The 22,068-nt window shown below is 44.0% G+C and overlaps 1 protein-coding gene across 3 annotated transcripts in view; it reads right to left on the reverse strand.

Annotated features, from left to right (window-relative positions):
- Nucleotides 1-22,068, reverse strand: part of MARCHF6 (membrane associated ring-CH-type finger 6) — a 492,210-nt gene that overhangs the window by 162,228 nt on the left and 307,914 nt on the right. For all 3 annotated transcript variants that reach the window (XM_083188363.1, XM_083188362.1, XM_083188364.1), the window contains exon 20: nt 1,958-2,027. In XM_083188363.1, the coding sequence (XP_083044489.1) occupies nt 1,958-2,027 (70 nt within the window). The remainder of the gene's footprint in view (nt 1-1,957; nt 2,028-22,068) is intronic.

The following is a 22,068-nucleotide window of genomic DNA, read 5'->3' on the forward strand; positions in this document are numbered from 1 at the left end:
AGGTAGCATAAAATACCTATAAATAAATGACCACTGGTATCTAAAGAGAAATAGCTTTTTTGCATCTGAATGAACTGATTTTTCTTTCCTTCTTTTTTGTATTGTTTGTCTGTCATTTCAAAGTGTGTCACCATATATACAGTATATTGCCCCGCATATGGCAAATATATGTCCCCTGACGCTACAAGAGAGTGCTCTGTAAATTCAAAATGTGAAATGCCAAGTTCTTTCACCGCTTCTGGTCATGCTCTAAAATACTTATAAATTCTGGCGCAAGATCATCCACTTCCTCAACTCTATTTTCCACCAACCTAGCCATATACCCTTTAGCATGCCTTTGCCTCAATTTTACCAATTTGTCTCTGCCTCCCACTTTTTCAAGTAATATACCCCGTCTTATAATTACCTTGACACTAGTAAAGAAATGTATACTGATCCAATGGACAGTATCATTATCTCCCTCCATCTGTGAACTCAAAAGCAAGATACTGCAGTTATTATTGTTTGACAAATGCTCTTTGATGTTCGGTCTTCACCCCATACCTACTAAATTCCTCCTAAAGTGGAAGGCCTTCATTAACACTCTAGATCAGATGTGTAAAACTCGCAGCCCCTGCCCCTTCTTTTGTGGCTCACAGGCTCATGGGCTTGAAGGGCAAAGTCCCTATCTGAACGCTGAAGCCAGGAGAGACTTCAGAAGAAAATGTGCAGTAATACTGCACATTTTCTTCTGAAGCCTCTCCTGGCTTCAGCGTTCCCAGTAGTGCATTGCGTGGGTGCATGGGTGACGTCACAGCGCACCTGCACAGTGCAGGGCTGAGGTGCTTGGAGGTAGAGGCAATAAGGCAGGGTAGCGGAAACATGTAGGAAGGTTAGCAGAGGCGAGCGGCTGCAGTGAGAGGGGGCAGAGCGGCCTGTAGTAACCCCCTGCCAGAGGCAGCAGCAGAAACCACCATGCCTGCCAGCGGTAAGATGCCTTTTTTTGTGGTGCAGCACTCTGTCCTGGAATAGTAGCTACTTGGAATCACTACCAGGGAAAGTGATAGTTGTCACATTGTTCCCAGCCTGGGAAGGAGGGGGCATGTGTGTCTTATCTGGCACCGCGGTAGCATGTGTGTCTTATCTGGCACCGCGGGGAAACCGGGGGCAAATGTGTCATGTGTGTGTCTTATCTGGCACCGCGGGGGGGCAAATGTGCCATCTGGCACCGCGGGGGGGCAAATGTGCCATCTGGCACCGCGGGGGGGCAAATGTGCCATCTGGCACCGCGGGGGGGCAAATGTGCCATCTGGCACCGCGGGGGGGCAAATGTGCCATCTGGCACCGCGGGGGGGCAAATGTGCCATCTGGCACCGCGGGGGGGCAAATGTGCCATCTGGCACCGCGGGGGGGCAAATGTGCCATCTGGCACCGTGGGGGAAAATGTGTCATCTGGCACAGAGGGTAACCACACAGTTATTTATGAAGGGGTATAATGCTGATATGTGGTATTGTTATTATTATATAGAGTATAGTAAAATTGCGTATAAGACTCTTTCGTTTTCTTGCGGCCCGCACAAGACTTAGACCTTGATTATTTGGCCCAGTTGGGAATTTGAGTTTGACATGCCTGCTCTAGATCAACCCCGACGCTCACAGGTTTTACTCTCACTCCCCACTGAAAACTCTCCTAAGGAAACCGCATAGCTCACATAGTACCCATCCCCAATCCTATGACCCTTGCTTCATACAGTATGTGTTAACCTTATGCCATAAATGTACTCAGATTACTGTGATTGTATCTCTACTAAGATTATAGATTTAGGCTATTTATTATTTTCTAAATTATCTCGCAATGAATTTCTATCAAAACATTTCTATTGTTTATATCTCCCCTTTACAGTAAGACAAAAACATTTTTTTTTATAGTTAACAAGCTGAAAAACCTAAACGGTTTTATTTTGTGATCCACACTTACCTGGCAATGTAAGGCATAAGAGACTTGCAATCAATAATGTGATACACATGAATATTATCAACATGAAAATCTGAAAGAAAAAATTAAACATTTAAAAAAACTGTACTTTCAATTACAAATGTTAAATAGTTTAAAAATATTTTTTTCTTTACTGAATTGTGTTCAATAATGAGGTTTACATATAGAGGAGTAGTAAAAATAAGTGTGTTAATATAGATCTAATACATATATAGCTTCACAGTAGTTGAGACAATTTAAACATTTGAAATATCTATACAAAGCATCCTCAATTACAAAAAACGAGGTCAATTTGTCAAGAGCAAAATACTGGTGAAAGGACAACCAGTTCTAATAAACACACTCTCGTACACTTTTATGAGAGAATGCTCCACCTTCCCCCTTTTATATTGTTCTAACCTGTCATCAGATGACTGATATAATGCTCTATTGCAGTGTTTGGCCAATTTTTGTTTAAGGCAAACCAGTCAGTGATGCAACAAAAAACCAACCAATGACTTGGTATTCGGGTTGTCTACAGATAATATTACAATATATCTTTATTATAAAAGAAAGGTAACAACACTCCTCCCCCCCCCCCCCCAAAAAAAAAAATAATTGACCCATCTCCTCACAATGGGATACATATATGAAAGTGAGGCATTCACCAGACTTCCGTGTCAAGAATAAACCTTTAAAACATAAAAAGCTGAGTACAAAACACATGCATAGTACAAAACACTTTAATATATTTACACTAGAGAAGAGACGTTTAAGGGGGGACATGCTCAACATGTACAAATATATCCGGGGCCAATATAAGGAACTGTCAAGCACCCCTTTTTCTGCTAGACCGGAATCTAGGACGAGAGGGCACGAGTTTAGATTAGAAGAAAAAAATTCTTTACAGTCAGAACAGTCAAACTTTGGAACTCTCTTCCTGAAGAAGTGGTGTCGGCAGACACTATAAATACGTTTAATATAAGGTTGGATAAACATTTATTGGTTAAAAACATCCACGGGTATGAATAAGTAACAATCTGTCTTTAAAATATCAGAACATACTATACAACAAGGGATTAGCTACTATAAACATAGGTTGAACTAGATGGACGCAAGTCTTTATTCAGCCTCACCTACTATGTAACTATGTATGTAACTATAGATAAATGTTCTGATTAGCTCTGGGATCTTAATTATGTTCATATCATCAGGTCAGTATGATACTTGACATGGAAGTTTGATGAATGCCCGTATGCTTTACTTTTCTAGATACTATACAGATGTATACTTTTACATTTAGCATCGATATGACATGTAGTGTGCCCTGCCGGGTCACAGCTTGGGGTATTGAGTCACATAATGCCATATGGCGCTGCAACATAATATAGTGGGATGTCAGAATGTGTAATGCTACCTTCTGTCCATTAGATGGTCACTTTTCCTAAACTAAATCAAATAGCCAATGTAGTTTCTGTGGCAATGCCTGCTGATTGTTGGACAGAACCATGTGGGAAATGTAATTCAGGACATGTATGGAAAGTTGGCCAGAAACTACTAAACAAGGGAAGCGGACACTGGCAAGGAGTGTGTGATAAAGAACTAAATATTTTAGTGTGTGAGTCCTTTACTTATACTAGTAGTACAGGTGCTAGATTTCAATTACAGTCTGCCTTTCTGGTTCTCAAAGTGTCATGATGCAGCAGCAGACTGGCTAGGAAGCTTAAAGTGTGCCTTTACCCCACTTCCAGTTCAGTGTTACACAGTGTGTACTGATTAGCATCAAGTTGAGCAAGCTGCTACTGTAGCTTCAATGACTGTAATTATTAGCTCCAAAGTCATATCTATGGCACTGCATAGAAATAAAGGGTGGGTAGGAAGTGCTGAGCATGCAATCAGTTAAAAAGCCATAGAAATGACCAACATCAATTCCTTTGCATTTATGCACATTTGGCTTTTTTTAAGTGGGAAGCCGGCTTAAGCATAAAACAATACAGAAAAGCTTTGTGTGTCTTGATTGCTTATTGCTTCAAGTGCATAACAATGCAAGATTAAAATAAAAAAATATATAAATATACTGTAGATAAAATATTAATTAGAACATAAAATGATTACATCAGGGGTTCTCAAACTCGGTCCTCGGGACCCCACACAGCTCACTGTTTCCCAGGTCACCTGGCAGGTGCACAGGTGCATTCATTACTCACTGACACATTTTAAAGATCCACAGGTGGGGCTAATTATTTCACTTTTGATTCTGTGAGGAGACCTGCAAAACATGCACTGTGTGGGGTCCTGAGGACTGACTTTGAGAAACTGTTGATTACATTATTAATTAAATTAAGGCCTCTGGCCTTCATGGAAATCAAACCCCAGTTGATGGCTTTGTTAAGTATTCACCTTAACCTCTAACCCATAGCGGCCACCAACAAGATGATTCACCCCTGTTGTGTATGACTTTCTGCTTAGTATATGCAGTATACATGTGCAGGCTCCTGCCTTTAAAAGGGACCTGTCAAAAGACAATGTGTAGACGCAGCGTTCAGTGGCGTAACTATAATTTCTGCTCCCCCCCCAGCCAAATATTCTCAGGCGCCCCCCTGTACTGCCCCTTATAGGCTGGAATTCCGACTGTCGGCATTCCAGTTGTAATTCTGCCAGGGAGTGTTAGGCTACATGGGGGTAGGGTTTGCATGGCACTGCATAATCTCAATAGATACTGTAACTTACTCCTTTAATGTTTTGAATGGTGGTAAACCGGCACTCTCCTTTTCTGATGATTATTTGCCCGGGTGCCTCCAGTAGGTTTGAGGTATAGAGATAATGATCTGCGTCACTCCTGGGTCTTTTGTAAGTAGTTTTATTGCAGTAAGATTACATCTGTCATGTGCGGCTCCCGGCCGACGTTTCAATGCCGCTTGGGCACTTTTATCAAGGCTGCTGGCACACGACACTGCCTTGATAAAACTGCCTTGTTTCAGTGTCGTGTACCAGCAGCCTTGATAAAAGTGCCCAAGCAGCATTGAAACGTCGGCCGGGAACCGCACATGACAGATGTAATCTTAATGCAATAAAACTACTTACAAAAGACCCAGGAGTGATGCAGATCATTTTATCTCTCTCTCTCTCTATATCTATCTATATATATTTCAAAGGGTCCGCACTCGTATCGCATCCATGGGATCAGGGGGGTGCTCCACAAGACGAATGAACATCAAAGTATATCAGAGGTACAATGGGCACTCACCAAGGTCAAGGTTAACAAAGTATCATTTTATTTGCATCATATAGACCAGGCATGTCCAACGTTGGCCCTCCAGATGTTTTGAAACTACACATCCCAGCATGCTTTGCAATAGTTTTAGAATTCTCTAATAGCAAAACTGTGGCAAAGCATGCTAGGATGTGTAGTTTCACAACATCTGGAGGGCCAACGTTGGACATGCCTGATATAGACATACCATCCGACGTAACGACACGTTTCGGTCTACACAAGACCATCATCAGGAATTGTAGAGCAAAAGGCAAATATCCAAAAGATAAGCAACCTGACATCAATCCCTGAAGAGGGATATAACTGTACTGCCTCACCGGGGCCCTTATTCTGATTGATGCGGACTTTACCGCGTACTTACGGATCGCGTCTTTATGACGTCTGCGCATGCGTGGAGAACGCTACGCGCATGTGCCACGCCTTGACTCGGTACCAGTTCGGCCAAATCCCGTCCAAAACTGTTCACCGCTATCAGTCGGGAAATAGGGGCGTATTATGGGCGTCATGCGGAATGACACATGGGCGTAGTTTCAAAGTGGGCAAAACGGGGCGGAAACATGGGCGGACACGGGGGAGTACACTTATGTTGGGGGGCGTACATTCGGAAACCACTCCGAATGCACGCGATGAAAAAAGGGCAGAAATGTGCGGTGTCCACAAGTGTACTATTGCTTTGCGGACACCACTCGTTCATGCGGTAGGCGAACGTACGCCTAATGACTACAACCATTAACACCTGAACCCAATAGAATCTACTCCTTTACTCATTACTCACTAATAGGACGCTTGTCAGTGCTTTAATTGAAACCATTGCACTTACATTGCTGTAAGGGTTAATGTGTGCTATGCATGTGTTAGGCATGCTTGTAAGGATATATTGGAATCTAATTGATTCCAATTACAAATAAGCTGTTTTTTATGAGGGTAGGTAATTGAATAAGTGGGTCATGTGATGTATTGCAGAAGATACTTCATAGTGGGTTGTTTGGCGGAAATCCTCCGCTTACGTGCGGTAGCACCGCTTGGCTCCCGTTCGGATGCGGTATTCCCGAGCATACTCTGTAATACTCTGTAATACCGTGCCGAATCGGAGTGTTTCTCCCGCACACGCATGATTTGTATGTCGTCCGTAAACACGCCCTGTTCTTAAAGAGTGAGTCCGTCCGAATGCGGAGGACACGTGGGCGTTTCTACGGACGATGGCCGCATGCGGAAAAACACCGTGGCGTGCGGACCGCTCCGTAAGAATGCGGGAATTTCCGCACAGATCAGAATAAGGGCCCGGGTCAGCCTATATACCCACAGACAGGAAATTACATCACTGTCTGTCTGTAACCCACTACTCTCCAATTTCAATGTTAAAACAATTCTGTGGTAACTACAAACATATGTTCACATAGCGCTAGCGTTGGGGTGTAATGTAAATGCAAGCACAATCTGGCATCTGCCAAAATTCGGTCTGAAAATACAAACCACGTCAATCACCCGTCCGATAACGCATCATGCATTCCACTGGCCGGAACGGAAGTGACGTGTGCGCTCCATCCATCCGGAAAGAGACGTCAGGCATATTGCCGCGTCTAGGGGTTCTAACAGGAAATAGACTTAATATTAACGGAAGCACATCATGCGTTCCACCACAAGATGGCTCATGCGTTCCACAGACCCGGAAATGGATAATGGGCGGACATACTGATTGTTTATGACTGGCAGCTATATGGAAAATATTAACCCCAACCTCGCTGTGAAATAATCAGAATCAAGGAGTGTGTATAGGCCAACCCAAGTGCCGTTACTCAAGCTCACAATAGAAAATAGCATACATACAAAAAATATATACATTACAAGTGAAAAAGATACTAAAGACAAAAAATTGTGTTTGCTTAATTTTTGTAAGTTTTAGTTTTTTTTATGAGATAACGTTATAGATTTTTTATTATTTTTTACTTACTAGAGTGATCTATACAAAATGCTAATAGAAACACACATAAATGAAAAAATTATTACAAAGAATCTTAACAGTGAGAGTCGAACAACCGACCCCCTGTTGAGTATTACGTCACAAAGCTACCAGAAGTGAATAATGTTACCACTTAGTTAAATACCAAATAAACACGTGTAAAGGGAACAATGGGAACACAAACAAAAATAGAAAATAATAGCCTGGAGACACCTTATCTCGCTTCAAAAATTAAAAAAAATCGCAAAAGGAAACAATGAATAAAGTAATCAAAAAAACGTAAAAAAACGGAAAAGGGACAGAGATATTCACTTCAAAAAAATTTGATAGAGGATTATATTCGTTGAGTCCTCTGGGGGATATTGTATCTAAATCTAATATCCATCGCGACTCCCTCTTCTTCAGCATTAGGTCACGATCCCGTCCTCCCACTGGTTTTGGAATGAAATCAATTAACATGCAGTGCAGACTTGCTACACTGTGGCCCAATGAAGCGAAATGTTTTGCTACTGGCTTGTCTGATATTTTTGTTTCAAGCGCCGCTCTAATTGATGTGCGATGATTCGCCATTAGGGTGGCCAATCCCGGGATCGGGATCGGCGGGATCCCGGGATTTGGCCCTAAAAACACCGGGATTTCAATCCCGGGATTGGACTCTCCAATCCCGGGATTTCGGTATTAGACTGCGCATGCGCAGTCTAATGCCGGGCAGCGTCTGAGACCCTGCTCAGACGCTGCCCGGCTTCTCCCGTGCCCGGCAGAGCGTCTCTGCGCAGCGTGACTATGTCAGAGGTCACGTTGCGCAGGTCGCACAGCCCACCACGCTGATCACACGGTTGCCCAGCTCCCGGAGGAGCAGCCCACCCTACCCGCCACCTGCCCAGCTCAGCTCCCGGAGGAGCAGCCCACCCTACCCACCACCTGCCCAGCTCCCGGAGAAGCAGCCCACCCTACCCGTCGCCTGCCCAGCTCCCGGAGGAGCAGCACACCTCACCCGCCACACATGTAAGTGAATATGCGGGGCGGCCGGGCATTTTTTTTAAACAGGGAAGCCAATCCCGGGATCCCGGGAATCCCGGGATTGAGCATTTTTCAATCCCGATACCCGGGATTGAAAAAGTGCCCCGGGATTGGCTTCCCTATTCGCCATCCTCTCATGGAACTTTCTCTTTGTCAAACCAACATAATATAAGCCACAAGGGCACAGTGGCATGTAAATAACATAGTCCATCCTAAAGTGTAGACAATGTTGAATTTTTATTTTCTTCCTACTGTGTGGGTGAGCAAATAGAAACATAGAAACATAGCATTTGACGGCAGATAAGAACCACTTGGCCCATCTAGTCTGCCCCTTTTTTAAACATGTTACCTCAAACCATATTTGATCCTTATTTTTTTGTAAGGATATCAATATGCCTATCCCAAGCATGTTTAAATTGTACTACTGTATTTGCCTCTACCACCTCTGATGGGAGGCTATTCCACTTATCTACTACTCTTTCTGTGAAGTAATTCTTCCTCAAATTTCCCCTGAATCTTCCTCCCTCTAGTTTCAGTGCATGTCCTTGTGTTCTGCTGCTCCTCTTCCTGTGAAGAATGTCTCCCACCTGTACCTTGTTAAAACCCTTGATATATTTGAAATGTGGAGCCCGCACTGGTAGCAGCCATTCTTAGGCTGGTGCAGCCAGTGGCCAGAGCGTTCTGTAGGTTGTGACAGCGGTCTCATCAAGAGGTACTTTAAATTCCGACCTCGTCGGTAAGCACACATCGGAGGAACTGGGCTAACCTTTGTAAATATTGTATCCGTTGAGATAATTGGCCACTAAGAGTCAACATAACTTCTTATCAGTACGGGAGGTGCGCATACCAACCATGTATCTACTGCCGAAGGTGCACAAGCATGAGAAGACCCCACCTGGAAGACCAATCGTCTCAGGCATAGGGGGGCTTACTGAAAAGGCCAGTGAATTTGTGGATTTCAATTTAAGCAAATATGTTGCCACTCTGCCCTTCTATGTGAGAGACACGATGGACGTTTTAAAAAAAAATACAAAAATACAAGATGTCTTTCTGGATGAGAATTCATGGCTCATCACGTGTGATGTTGAGAGCCTTTATACTAGCATTCATAATGAACATGGCCTCAACGCAGACCAATACTTCCTTAATATGGATCGGGAGAACAATCTTCATCACATGATCATCAAACTGTTACACTTCGTTCTCAATCGCAATTATGTCGTCTGCGATGAGAACTTCTACCTCCAGGTACGGGGGACCACTTGTACCCCCACGTATGCGAACCTGTACCTGGGGTGGTGGGAGTGAGAAGTTGTGTTCCACGAAGAGAATGAAGCTTATACAGATCACATTCTCTTGTGGTTACGATACATCGATGATCTGCTGATCATATGGGAGGGCAAGGCAGACCTGTTTATCAAATTCATAGGCATTCTCAATAACAATAAATTCAATCTTCATCTTACATATGAAATGAGTCAAAGGGAAGTGAACTACCTTGACCTACATCTGGATATTGAGAAAGATGGATCCATCTTGTCAGACATGTACTGTAAAAAAAACGCCACGAATTCACTGTTACATTTTGAAAGTGCACACTTCCCGCCAGTCATCAGGGGACTCCCTAAGGGGAACGTGTGACCTGCATAGCATATTGGGTATCACTGTGTCACTATAATAAGCCATTACACTATCCCATTAAACTACCACATTCCCCACTATACCGGTGGGGTTGCTACAATTGTCACTACCCTCCAGACACATAGTTGCAACATATTTATTGTTGCAATACCCAGTGAAATACTCTGAGGACAAATAGTGATATACAATCCAACGGCTTTATATCAGTAGGGATACCAGTAACAGAGAGGCAGCAGTTGAATTAGACACTTTTGAGTACAATACCAGTACAAAACTTTCTTTTCATTAGAGTGTCAATATAAAACCTGTGTGAACAATATATTGATACCGATTTCAGTTACAAGTGCGTTGCCAGGAAGCGACCGAATTTTAAAACACACTTATTCAATCTTTGTCAGTCACCTCTATTTTTGTTCTGTGTGTGTTTTATATTTTGCAAGTCTTTTAAAATAATTAATACATTTTATTGTAAGAGATCCTTGAAAGGTGCACCACATCAGTGACAACCCTCTTCTTTTCCTCTTGAAAAATTTATTGTATCCAATTTTTTGTTGTCCAGTGGTAGCACACCTCCTCTATCCCATTAAAGCCATACATATTATATTAAATATCACATCTGGGGGGTCCAATTTTTTCCTTCTTATAGGAAGAAAATCCTGTGCGAGTGACACCCCTGTCTCTAATAAGCTTTCTTTTATGAGCATTCACATCAAAGGTGTTGGTATAAATTAGCCTTGGCCGATTGCACTGCCACTAGAGGGAGCCTGTGTAAAACCAGATAAATTGTGGATTTATTGGTGAATTTAAAACCTGCCACAATAATATTGGCATCAAAGCTGATGAATGATTGGCTTTTATTTTGTGCCGTAATGCCGGCCTGATCCGATGATCGACGATAAAATCTCAAGGACAAATTAATCTCTTTAACAAAGATATATTATTAAATTATGGCGTAAATTGATATAATAACTCTTGCACGATTGCTTTCAGTAAAGATATCAGTGTTCGCTTTCACAGAGGAAATATTATACATTGTTTTGACTTGGTTTAAATGAACAGAAATATACAGTGTATCTACAAGTAACATTTCTGGCTTCTTAACCCTTTGAGTGGCAACATCTCTGTGAGAGATGTTCCAAATATTTGCTAAAAATGCCAGCCTCGCTCCCATTTCTTATATAAATTCAAATAAAAAAATGTGTAAAAAAAAAAGATTATATTTCCTGTATAAGGTATAACAGGATTATTATGATGAGTGGAAATGTTTTACTTGGCAATTTTCACACCTATTTTGACACATTCACTTGACACTCAAAGGGTTAATGAGGTAGTGGTGGTTGAAAGTCTTAAATTGCGTTGTGTGGCTGACCAAGCAGATAATGCTATGGAATATGGATGACCAGTTTCTGTATAAAGGATAATTTGTTTAATTTAACTCTGAGATTTGTTTCGTTATCTTTGTGTATTTCCAGAAATTTCTGTTGAGGAATAAACCCTGTTTGATTGAAATACAAAAAAAAAAAAAAATTAGCCTTGGCCGGGTATCAACTTTAGGGGCTTCAGAAGTTCCCCTGGTATGTCTAGACCTTGCCTTGGTGAGGCAGTGTGTGAGAGTTGATTCAGAGTAACCACATTCACAAAATCTGGCATACATATCTGTCAACTGACTCTCTGTTGTATCAATAGAGGAATTGTTCCTCAATACTCACAGAAACTGCATAATTGTGAAATTCTCTTTGAGATGTGGGGGATGGTGGCTTGTAGCATGAAGTAAAAAATTACTGTCAGTCTCTTTATGAAATAACCTTGTACCCAAGCCAAGTCCATCACGGTAAATGGTAACATCCAAAAAATCTCAACCAAACTAAAGGAAAACTTAAAGCGGATGGGTGTCTCCAGGCTATTCAAAACAAAAAACATGTCCTTCAGCTCCTGCTCAGTTCGCAACCATATCAGAAATATGTCGTCGATATAACTACAATAGAAAAACATCATGGTACCAAATGCAGGAAAGATATAAGTATGTTCATAATTAGCCATGTACAAATTGGCATAGGCTGGGGCCAAATTGGACCCCATAGCCGTACCGGTTCATTGTAAAAAAATATTTTGTACAGGAAATAATTTTTAGTCAGAACTAGCCTTGTCAACTCGACCAGAAATTCTGTGGGAGGGCCAATTCTAGCTGTATCCTGTAGTGTGTGTTTGATGACATCCAACCAATCCTCGTGCAGGATTACAGTAAACAACGAGGCTACGTCCATAGTTTCTAATAGCACAGTAGATGGTAATTCTGCCATGGTGCGTAGACTGTCCAAGAGATCACCAGTGTCCCTCAAATAACTTGGTGTTTTCAAAACAAACGACTGTAGATGGTGATCTACATATTGGGCCAGGGGTTGCAGAACGGATCCCCTGGCCGAAATAATCGGTTGGCCAGGGGGATCCGTCATGCTCTTATGGATCTTAGGCATCGTATATATGATGGGTCAGATGGGGAAATTTACTTTTAAAAACCCACATTCATTTTCATTGATCCATTCTGCTGCCCTGCCAAATTGAAAGTGTTATACACTTCTCTTTTAATATCAAGTCCCGGATCACTTAAGAGACATTGATACACTGAGGAGTCACTCAGTTGGCGCAGTATTTCTCTGTCATAATCCACCCAGTCCTGGATGACCAACGCCCCACCTTTGTCGGCCTGGCGAAAGACCAAGGTGTCGTTGGCCATCAAGGACTTGAGTGCCAAACGTTGTGTCGGTTGTAAATTGTGATAGTGAGGATTAGATGGAATAGGATCTCTTGAACAGTCTGTCAACCTTAAAAATATTTTTACACTGGTGTTCGAGCTAGGTGGAGCAAATGTACTCGGTTGTTTAAACAGCGGCATCTCCAATGGGTTGCTGTCTTTATCGTTAAAGAACTCTCGCAATCTAAGTTTCCGGCCGAATCTATAATGGTCAACAGCCGTACGGAATGGTTGACGGTCACAAGTTGGCACAAAATAAAAACCTAAAGAGAGTAATTTTGTTTCACTATCGCTTAAAGAATGACTAGACAGATTAATAACCGAATCTATGGCTTCCAATTTTTGACTCTCCTTCTTGTGGTGCCTGCCACTTCTATATCTGTGCTACCTTCAAAATAGCATGCAGATATGCACTGACTGTTCCGAAAGACAGTGCCTCAGTATTAGGCTGATGATGGGATGGAGGTTTATCAATCCCTGACTTCAGCATCCTAGATGTGAATACGTCTCGGCATTACTACTTCTTTCCTGAGGCAAAGCACACTATGTGTAATTATAATACATCTACCTGAATGTGATTGCAATACCTGCTTCATGACCCCAGGGCAGTTCAGTGCATGCGCAACTGTCCATTAGCACATGTACTAAAAGATAGTAAAGGAAGTGATTCTTTGGCTCTCTCTCCAATAAATTCTACTATGAGCTAACACTATATTCAGTGTTATTTGCTTCGCATCCTGGAGCTTGATAAATACCTGGGCACTTTTTGTGATTTCGGTCTTTATCTCTGGCCATGTTTTGGATGTGGAATTTCTTTTTTTGCTCCTACGCTATTATTAACCTCAATAACATTAATTTCCACTCTTTTCCAGTCTATCTTTAACACCTCACAATGTTGTTTTTAGTCCAAAATTTTGTACCGAGGTAGCTGGATGACTATGCTAAGCGACAAAAGTAGGTGGCACAAACAAGTGGCCCATCTAGGTGTGGCACTGCAGTGGCAGTCTGAAAACTAGGCCTCAAGAAGCACATAATGCCAAAAAAGAGGTGCAAGATGGAATTGTCCTTGGGCCCTCCCACTCACTCTGATGTTGCGTAAATAGGACATGCACATTGTCTTTAACAACCCAATCATTTCAGTGACAGGGTCTGCTACCCTGTCTGAATGATTGGCTTAAATGATTGGTTTGTTTGGGCACCCACAAAATAAGAAGCAATTCATCTCTGCCAGTACAAACCGGCTCTTCAGAGGCAAGAGGTCGTCCTCATCCCCCGATTCTCGACTCCCTTCAGTGTGTACTTCCTCATTCTCACAGATTATCAATTCGTCCCTGCTGAACTCCACAATCACAGGTCCCTCTGTACTCTCTGGAGATAATTCCTTGCAAGGAGCAGCAGCAATTGGTGAGGAAGCCCACATATAAGGATCCTATATTAGACTTAATACTTACAAATGGTAACTGAATATCTGATGTAAATGTGGGTGAAAACCTGGGATTCAATGACCATCAAGCAGTATAGTTCAGAATAAAGACCGACTCATCGCACACAAAAACAAAGGTGTTATATTTTAGGAAGGATGATTTTGTAGAGATGGTAAACTATGTAAGGGATTATTTGGCAGAGTGGATGAACTTGAAAGGCGTGTAGGAGAAGTGGGAAAATTAAAAAGTGCAATACTAAAAGCAGCAGAACTTTGTGTCAAAAGAGTTAGGAAAAACACAAGGAAAAGGAAGCCAGTGTGGTTTGTGAAAGAAGTAGCAAGTATTGTGAAAGCAAAAAAGTTGGCCATTAAAAAATATAAGCAGATGCAGAATAATGTAGACAAAGAGGTGTATCTTGTTAGACAGAAGGAAGCGAAGAAGGTAATCAGATGTGCAAAAGCACAGGCTGAGGAGAAAATGGCTCAGTCAATGGGTAAAGGGGAAGAAACTTTTTTTTAGGTACAGTATATAAGTGAAAGGAGAAAAACAAAAAGTGGAGTAATAAGACTAAAGACAGAGGGCAGTATTCAATGAGAAAAATTTGCCCTGTTTTATGGCGAATTTGTGCTTTTTTCGCCTTGGACGGAGAATTTTGCTCTCCAAAAGCGAGCAAGCCTATTCAATGTGAAATATTCGCCGTCTTTTTAAGTGATTTTCGCTGTCTCTCGCCGTGTAGCAATTCTCCATCTTTTCATGGAGAGCTGGAAAGCTAACTTTTAAACTAAAAGTTTTTATTTTTTTAATTTTGGTGTCAAAAAATCAGGGTTTTTTTTCTGTGAAGGGGCATGTTATTTTTATTCATGTGCTTATAGCACATGAATATATATTTAATTTAAAAAAATATATATTTAAAAAAAAAAAATTCTTTTTTACACCGAGCAGCCAGCAGGGGGCCGGAGCGCTCGAGCCGCTCATTAGATATTCATATATTCACTGCATCCGATCATTACATATGCACGATCGGGTGCAGTGAATACTGGGTCCCCCGCTGGCTATAGGGGGGGGCAGCTTGTGCTGCCTGGGTCCCGGGGAGCCCCCTCCCCTCCACATATGTTCTGGGGCATCCAGGGAGACTTTAATCTCCCTGGATGCCACCGTCCCACGGCTCCCTGTCAGCTCCCTGCCGCGGACGCTCGTCCGCTGCAGGGGTTAAGACTCGCCGCCACTCGCGGCGAGTCTTAACCACGTTGAATAGAGCGAGCAGGAGAGGCAGCGAGCCCTCCGGAACACGGCGAGTGCATGGCGAGAGAAAAAATCTCTCGCCATGCACCGCAAATTTTTTTCATTGAATACTGCCCAGAGAGTGGAAGTCTTCTAGATGGGGACAATGTAATAACAGATCATATTAATAATTATTTTTGCTCAGTATTTACTTTGGAAAGAAAGGGGAAGGGGCCACAGTTAAGTTGCAAGTATAGTCAGAAAAATTAGGGAAATACAAGTACATTTACAGAGGAAAAAGTCTTAACAGAACTCTCCAAACTTAAGTGGATAAATCAATGGGGCCAGATTGGATATAACAAAGGATACTAAAAGATCTTAAAGGGGAGCTGGTAAAGCCATTAACAGAATTAGTCAACAAGTCACTAGCTACTGGAGTAATCCCAGAGGACTGGAAAAAAGCGACTGTAATTGCCCTGCGTGGAAGCAAGGAAGAGGTAAGCAACTATTGACCAGTGAGCCTTACATCAGTAGTAGGGAAGTTGATGGAAACACTTTTAAAACAAAGTTGTAGAATCTTTCAAAACCAGCAACTTACAGGATCAGAAACAGCATGGGTTTACTGGGGGAAGATCATATCAAACAAACCTTATTGACTTTTTTGAATGGGGGACTAAAGTAATAGACCAAGGTGGGGCTGTAGATGTAGCTTATCTAGAGTTTAGTCAGGCTTTTGACACTGTCCCACATCGTAGACTGTTAAATAAACTTGAAAGCTTGGGATTGCATTCTAAGATAGTTGAATGGATAAGATCTTGGTTGCAGGACAGAAAACAGAGAGTTGTAGTAAACAGAGTACAGTCAAAGGAGGGAAAGGTTACAAGTGGAGTACCCAAGGGATCTGTACTGGGACCAGTGCTTTTTAATATCTTTATTGGTGATATTGCAAATGGAATTGATAGTAAAATGTGCCTTTTTGCAGATGACACAAAGGTTTGCAACAGGGAAGACATACCAGGAAGGGTAAAACAAATGATTGATGATATAGGTAGATTAGAGGAATGGTCAAGAGCATGGCAACTACACTTTAATGCCAAAAAAATGCAAAATCGTGCACTTGGGTCTCAAAAATCTAAATACTAATTAAGTATAAATGGCACTATAATGGAAACTACTGAGAAAGAGAGGGATCTAGGCGTCACTATTTCAGGGGACTTAAATGCAGGTAGGCAATGTAACAAAACATTGAAGAAGGCAAGTCAGATGCTTGGTTGCATAGGGAGAGGAAGCAGCAGTAGAAAGAAAGAAGTAATAATGCCACTGTATAGGTACAAAGAAGGGCAACTAAAATGGTGCATGGTATACAATACAAAACTTACCTGGAAAGACTAAAAGATCTTAATATGTATAATTTAGAGCAGAGAAAAGAAAGGGGAAACATGATAAAAACTTTCAAATATATCAAGGGTTTTAACAAGGTACAGGTGGGAGACCATCTTCACAGGAAGAGGAGCAACAGAACACAAGGACATGCACTGTAACTAGAAGGAGGAAGATTCGGAGGAAATTTGAGAAAAAATTATTTCACAGAAAGAGTAGTGGATAAGTGGAATAGCCTCCCATCAGAGGTTGTAGAGTTAAATACAGTAGAACACTTTAAACATGCTTGGGATAGGCATATTGATCGCCTTACAAAGAAATAAGGATTAAATATGGTTTGAGGTAACATATTTAAAAAGGTGCAGACTAGATGGGCCAAGTGGTTCTTATCTGCCGTCAAATTCTATGTTTCTAATTGTTGATCTTCATTGAAGATTCATTTTGATGAACATCATCTTCTCCACATTTTATGAAAGCAACCTCCTACGCCGCTCGATGACCAGGTTCCAGGCTGCACTAAAAACTCTTTTGGAGTACACACTAGAGGGGGGATAACTCAGGTAAAATAGAGCCAGTTTGTACAGGGGCCCCCAAATTGCCTGTCTGACATGCCTACTTGGTTGCTGTGACCAATGTCATCCGCCACCATTTCAATGGTGACAGCATCATATGCAGCAACAGTAGACATGTCAGCAATTGTTGGCAGGTCCTTCAGTCTGTTTTAGATGTCCAAACTCACTCCTGCCTGCCCTGCATCCCCGCCAGCAGGTCGGGTTGGAAATTTGGGCTGTTTCCTCACAGCCACAGGTGGGGAAGTAAATGAAGGAGGAGCTGTTGACGTGTCATGGTCCGCTTCAGATGACAATCTCCCAAACAGCAGGTCTTTGCACCGCTGTAGATTTGTGTCTGCCGGAAACAGAGACACAACATACAAGAGAGGATCAAGCACGGTGACCAAAATGTATTTCTCGTTAATAGACTGACCAATCTCATATTCTGGCAAAGCATACTGCATGAAGGGCTTCATCCACAAGACCTACATGTTTTGCTTAATCACCATGCTTTAGCTCCTCCTTCACTTTCTCCAGCTGCTTCTGCAACAGCCTGATCAGGGGAATGACCCGACTCAAGCTGGCAGTGTCGGTACTGACTTCTCTTGTGGCATGTTCAAATGACTGGAGAACATTGCACAACATGGAAATCAGTCTCCACTGTGCTTGAGTCAGGTGCATACCCCCTTCTTTGCCTTTGTCATAGGTGGCAGTGTAGGCTTGAATGGGCTTTTACTGCTCCTCCATCCTCTGCAGCATATAGAGAGTGGAGTTCCATTGTGTCACAACCTCTTTTTGAGGTGAATGCAGGGCACGTTCAAGAGGGTTTGATGGCACACCAGTCTAGTCAATTGCTTAGTGAAAGAAGTAGTGGTGTTCCGACTTCCCCTCTGGGATGATGAATGACTGCCAGCAGCAACAGTAGGCGCAGCACTGTAGGGTCCCTACAGAGGAATCCCGGAAAGAGGAGGAGTCAGTCATGGTGGTGACATGGCCTGCAGGACTCCCTCTGTTCTGGATCAAGGAGGAAATTGATAAGGAGTGACTTGCTGGTGTGATTTTCAGCCATTTGGATACAACAGGATAAAGGGATTTAAATGTCCCTGGACTGCTTACGATCCTAGCCATAGTTTCTGAACTAAACAGTGACTTATGTACATGCTTCAGGTGATGCATAAAGGAGGATGTCCCTAGATGCCCAACCTCCTTACCCCTGCTTATTGCAGCTTTACATAAGCTACATATGGTAATACAATTGTTGTCCGGATCTACAGATGGAGCCAGGCTCATCTGTTGCCGGCGCCCGCCAGATCCCTTTCACTGGCGATAGGGACTGGGACGCAATTGCGTCTCATGCGCACACGCGTCCCAGTATCACAGCGGCTGGGCAGCCTCTCCCTGCCCATCTCCCCTTCAGGGAGACGCTGCCCAGTTCGGGGGGGGAGGTGTTGGGGCAGCGAAGGGGACGCGGTGGAGGAAGTCGGCGGGGACCGGCGGCAGGCTCCGTTGCCACGGAGCGTGCGAGCCCCTGCAAAGATGAGCCCGGCTAAATCTGTAGATAAAAATAATTCCAGCCCAAAGAGGTGCATTTTTTGGCGTTCTTCCCAAGCATGTTGATGGCCTTATGCATCCCATAGACAACAACTGTCTCACCCGGTGCCTCATCACCATCAGCAGTATCCTACTCGTCAACTTCTTCCTCAGTGCCAGCTGCATCAAGATCCCCCTCCTGGTGTACAACATTGACACCTTTAATCTCAAAATCAGGAACTGTACTGTGGGTGATCCTTCCAGCATATGCAGAGGAAGGAGCCACCTCTTCCCATACAATGATGGGAAGGTCAGGCATTCAGAGCCGGCCTTAGGCATAGGCAAGCTAGGCACTTGCCTAGGGCATTTGGAATGCCTAGGGGCATCAGCAGCTTCTGCTGATTAAAATGATATGCAACATGCCTATATTCTGTGTGTGAGTGAGGGTGTATCTGCATATGAAATAGTGTATTCATGGAAATCACGGTAACATAGCATTCCGTATGCAGGTACAGTCACAGTCGCACACAGAATATAGGCATGCCGCATATCATTTTAATCATTGGAAGCTCCTTGTGTGTGCTGGTCATAACAATGCAAATAAGATGAATTTTCAGCAAAAAATGCACCCGACGTTAGCAGAACTGGCCAGGAGCTGCATGGACTATTGAGGCAAGATGTATGAGGAAACATTTGTATCCAAGCAGAGGCAGAGGTCACAGTGTTAGCAGCTGTGCGAGTGCTGTCTGTGGGTGGGTTGGTTGTGCAATAGTGTTCGGCATATGTGTAAGGGGCATTATGTGTGTCATGTATAAATGCATTAATAATGTGCGACATTTGTGTAACAGGCATTATGTGTGTCATGTGTATAAGGGCATTAATAATGTGCAACATATGTGTAATGGGCATTATGTGTGTCATGTGTATAAGGGCATTAATAATGTGCAACATATGTGTAAGGGGCATTATGTGTGTCATTATGTGTATGAAGGGCATTAATAAAGGTTGGCATAATGTGTAAGGGGCATTATGGTTATAAGGACATTAATAATGTGTGTCATGAGTAAGGGGCATTACTGTGTGGTATTATCAGGGTGCCGAGAGAAAGGAGTATGGGGTACAAATTACCCAGGCCAAAGTCTGAAGGAAGGGCCCAGTGGGGGCCCCAGGCCCCCTCCCCTTTAGTGACAGCAGCAGCTCCTCTGCCCAGCACACACTGCTTTGTGCTGGGTTGCAGTGTGGCCATGGAGGTGCTTAAAATACAATATTTTCTCAGGATTTTTTTCTAAGGGTATAATGTGAATAATGTGAGTAATGTACATAAGGTAAAGTGGTACTACTGTGTGGCATAACATAATATGATGTAATGTAAATAAAGTGGCACTACTGTGTGGCATAATTTGAACTGGCCATGCCCCTTCCCAGCAAGAACACACCCCTGTTTGGGCTGCGCACCGAATGTGTGCACTGTTTCTATTTAAAATATTGCGGGTAGGAGCACCAAAATGATGACTGCTATGATGAGGGTTGATGGGGCTGGGAAAGGGGAGCAGGGTCAGAGCCGGAACTAGAGGCGGTGCTAGGGGGCACCAGCCAAAATCTTGCCTAGGGCATCATTTAGGCTAGGGCCGGCTCTGCAGGCATTGCAACCACCAACACATTTGGACTCTTCTTGAGGATTTGTGATACCATGTTTTTAGAAGGCTCAGTGGTACTTATGTATTATCTGGGCTCCCATGTTAAATGCACCCCATTTTTTCATACCCCTACTATCCAACTACGCATGGAGTTGATTTTATATAGTGTGGCGAGCGCAGCGTGGTACTGACCTTAACGGCAGTACCACTGGACCTTAACGGCAGTACCACTGGAGTGGACTTATGTAGCAGAACAAATAGACTTATGGCAACACAGACACTAGCACTGTGCAGCATAGGACAGCAGCACAGGCCAGCAGCACTAAGTAGCACAGTAGTCAGGGCCGGTGCAAGGGTTCTTGGTGCCCTAGGCAAAACTTCTGCCAACTCCCCCCCCCCCTCCCAATACCATGGGGGGGGGGGGGGGGTAATGGGGAGTATATATAGAGTCAGGCTGTGGGGAGGATAGTGTATAGATAGATAGATAGGTTGGGAGGGGTGTATAGTTAGTTAGGATGGGAGGGGGTGTATAGGAGTTAGGATGGGGGGTGTGTGTATAGTTCGTTAGGCAGGGGGGGGGGGGGATAATGTCAGGCTTTAGGGGTGTGTGGTAAACACTAACCTGGCCCCTTGTGCTTCAAAAGTGGCTGTTTTGGTGGACACTCCAGATGGATTCACCTCACTCTTCCTGTGCAGACCTCTGGTTTAAGGTTCCCGGCAGCCCGCCTTAAAGTCCTCCACTCTGCATCCCCACCCTCTTGATCTTCCTAACCTTCTGCCGCTGGGACCCCTTCATTTGGCGATCCCGCAGCCTGTCAGGTCCCTCCCTCCCGGCCGCACAAACACGCTGCCGCTCTGTGCTCCGGCGATCCCGCAGCCTGTCAGGTCCCTCCCTCCCAGCCGCACAATCACGCTGCCGCTCTGTGCCCCGGCGATCCCGCAGCCTGTCAGGTCCCTCCCTCCCAGCCGCACAATCACGCTGCCGCTCTGTGCCCCGGCGATCCCGCAGCCTGTCAGGTCCCTCCCTCCCGGCCGCACACACACGCTGCCGCTCTGTGCCCCGGCGATCCCGCAGCCTGTCAGGTCCCTCCCTCCCGGCCGCACACACACGCTGCCGCTCTGTGCCCCGGCCGTAATGATAAAAAAAACAGACATAAACGGCAGCACCGACATGCGGTGCAAGCGGCAGCACAGCGTACACCATGAAGCACCATGGATTGTTCTGCCCCTGCCTCTGCTGCTGGCAGGGGCAGGGAGGCGCTGACTCTACTGACGGGCGGGGGCGGTCATGTAGTGAGGGAATGCTAGCCGGGCACGCAGGTGGGTGGTTGGCTGCTGTCTGATATTGGACAGCTCTCACTACTCTCTGCCAGGTCCCCCCTGCCTGCCTTCTGGAAACCGCTGCAACCGCACAATTTTTTTTTTAATAGTGCCAAGAGAAAAGTGGCGGCCGCACGCGAGAATCGCTGTTCTGCTTCATGTAAATTATAAATAAGAGGCGCCCTCCAGCGGCCAGCGCCCTAGGCAGCTGCCTAAAGCTGCCTAGTGGTAGCACCGGCCCTGACAGTAGTACATGGCAGCAGCACAGGACCGGACTTACACACCAGGTATCCACCCCCACAGACCACCACAGCACCAGAGACACGTCCATCTGTACATTCTCTATTTACACCAAAGGATATGAGACTGCACTAACCACTTGTGTGTGAATCATCTTAACCACA

This window comes from Crinia signifera, chromosome 5, assembly GCF_055691185.1.
Source record: "Crinia signifera chromosome 5, ASM5569118v1, whole genome shotgun sequence".
In the NCBI taxonomy this organism is placed as follows: Eukaryota; Metazoa; Chordata; class Amphibia; order Anura; family Myobatrachidae; genus Crinia; species Crinia signifera.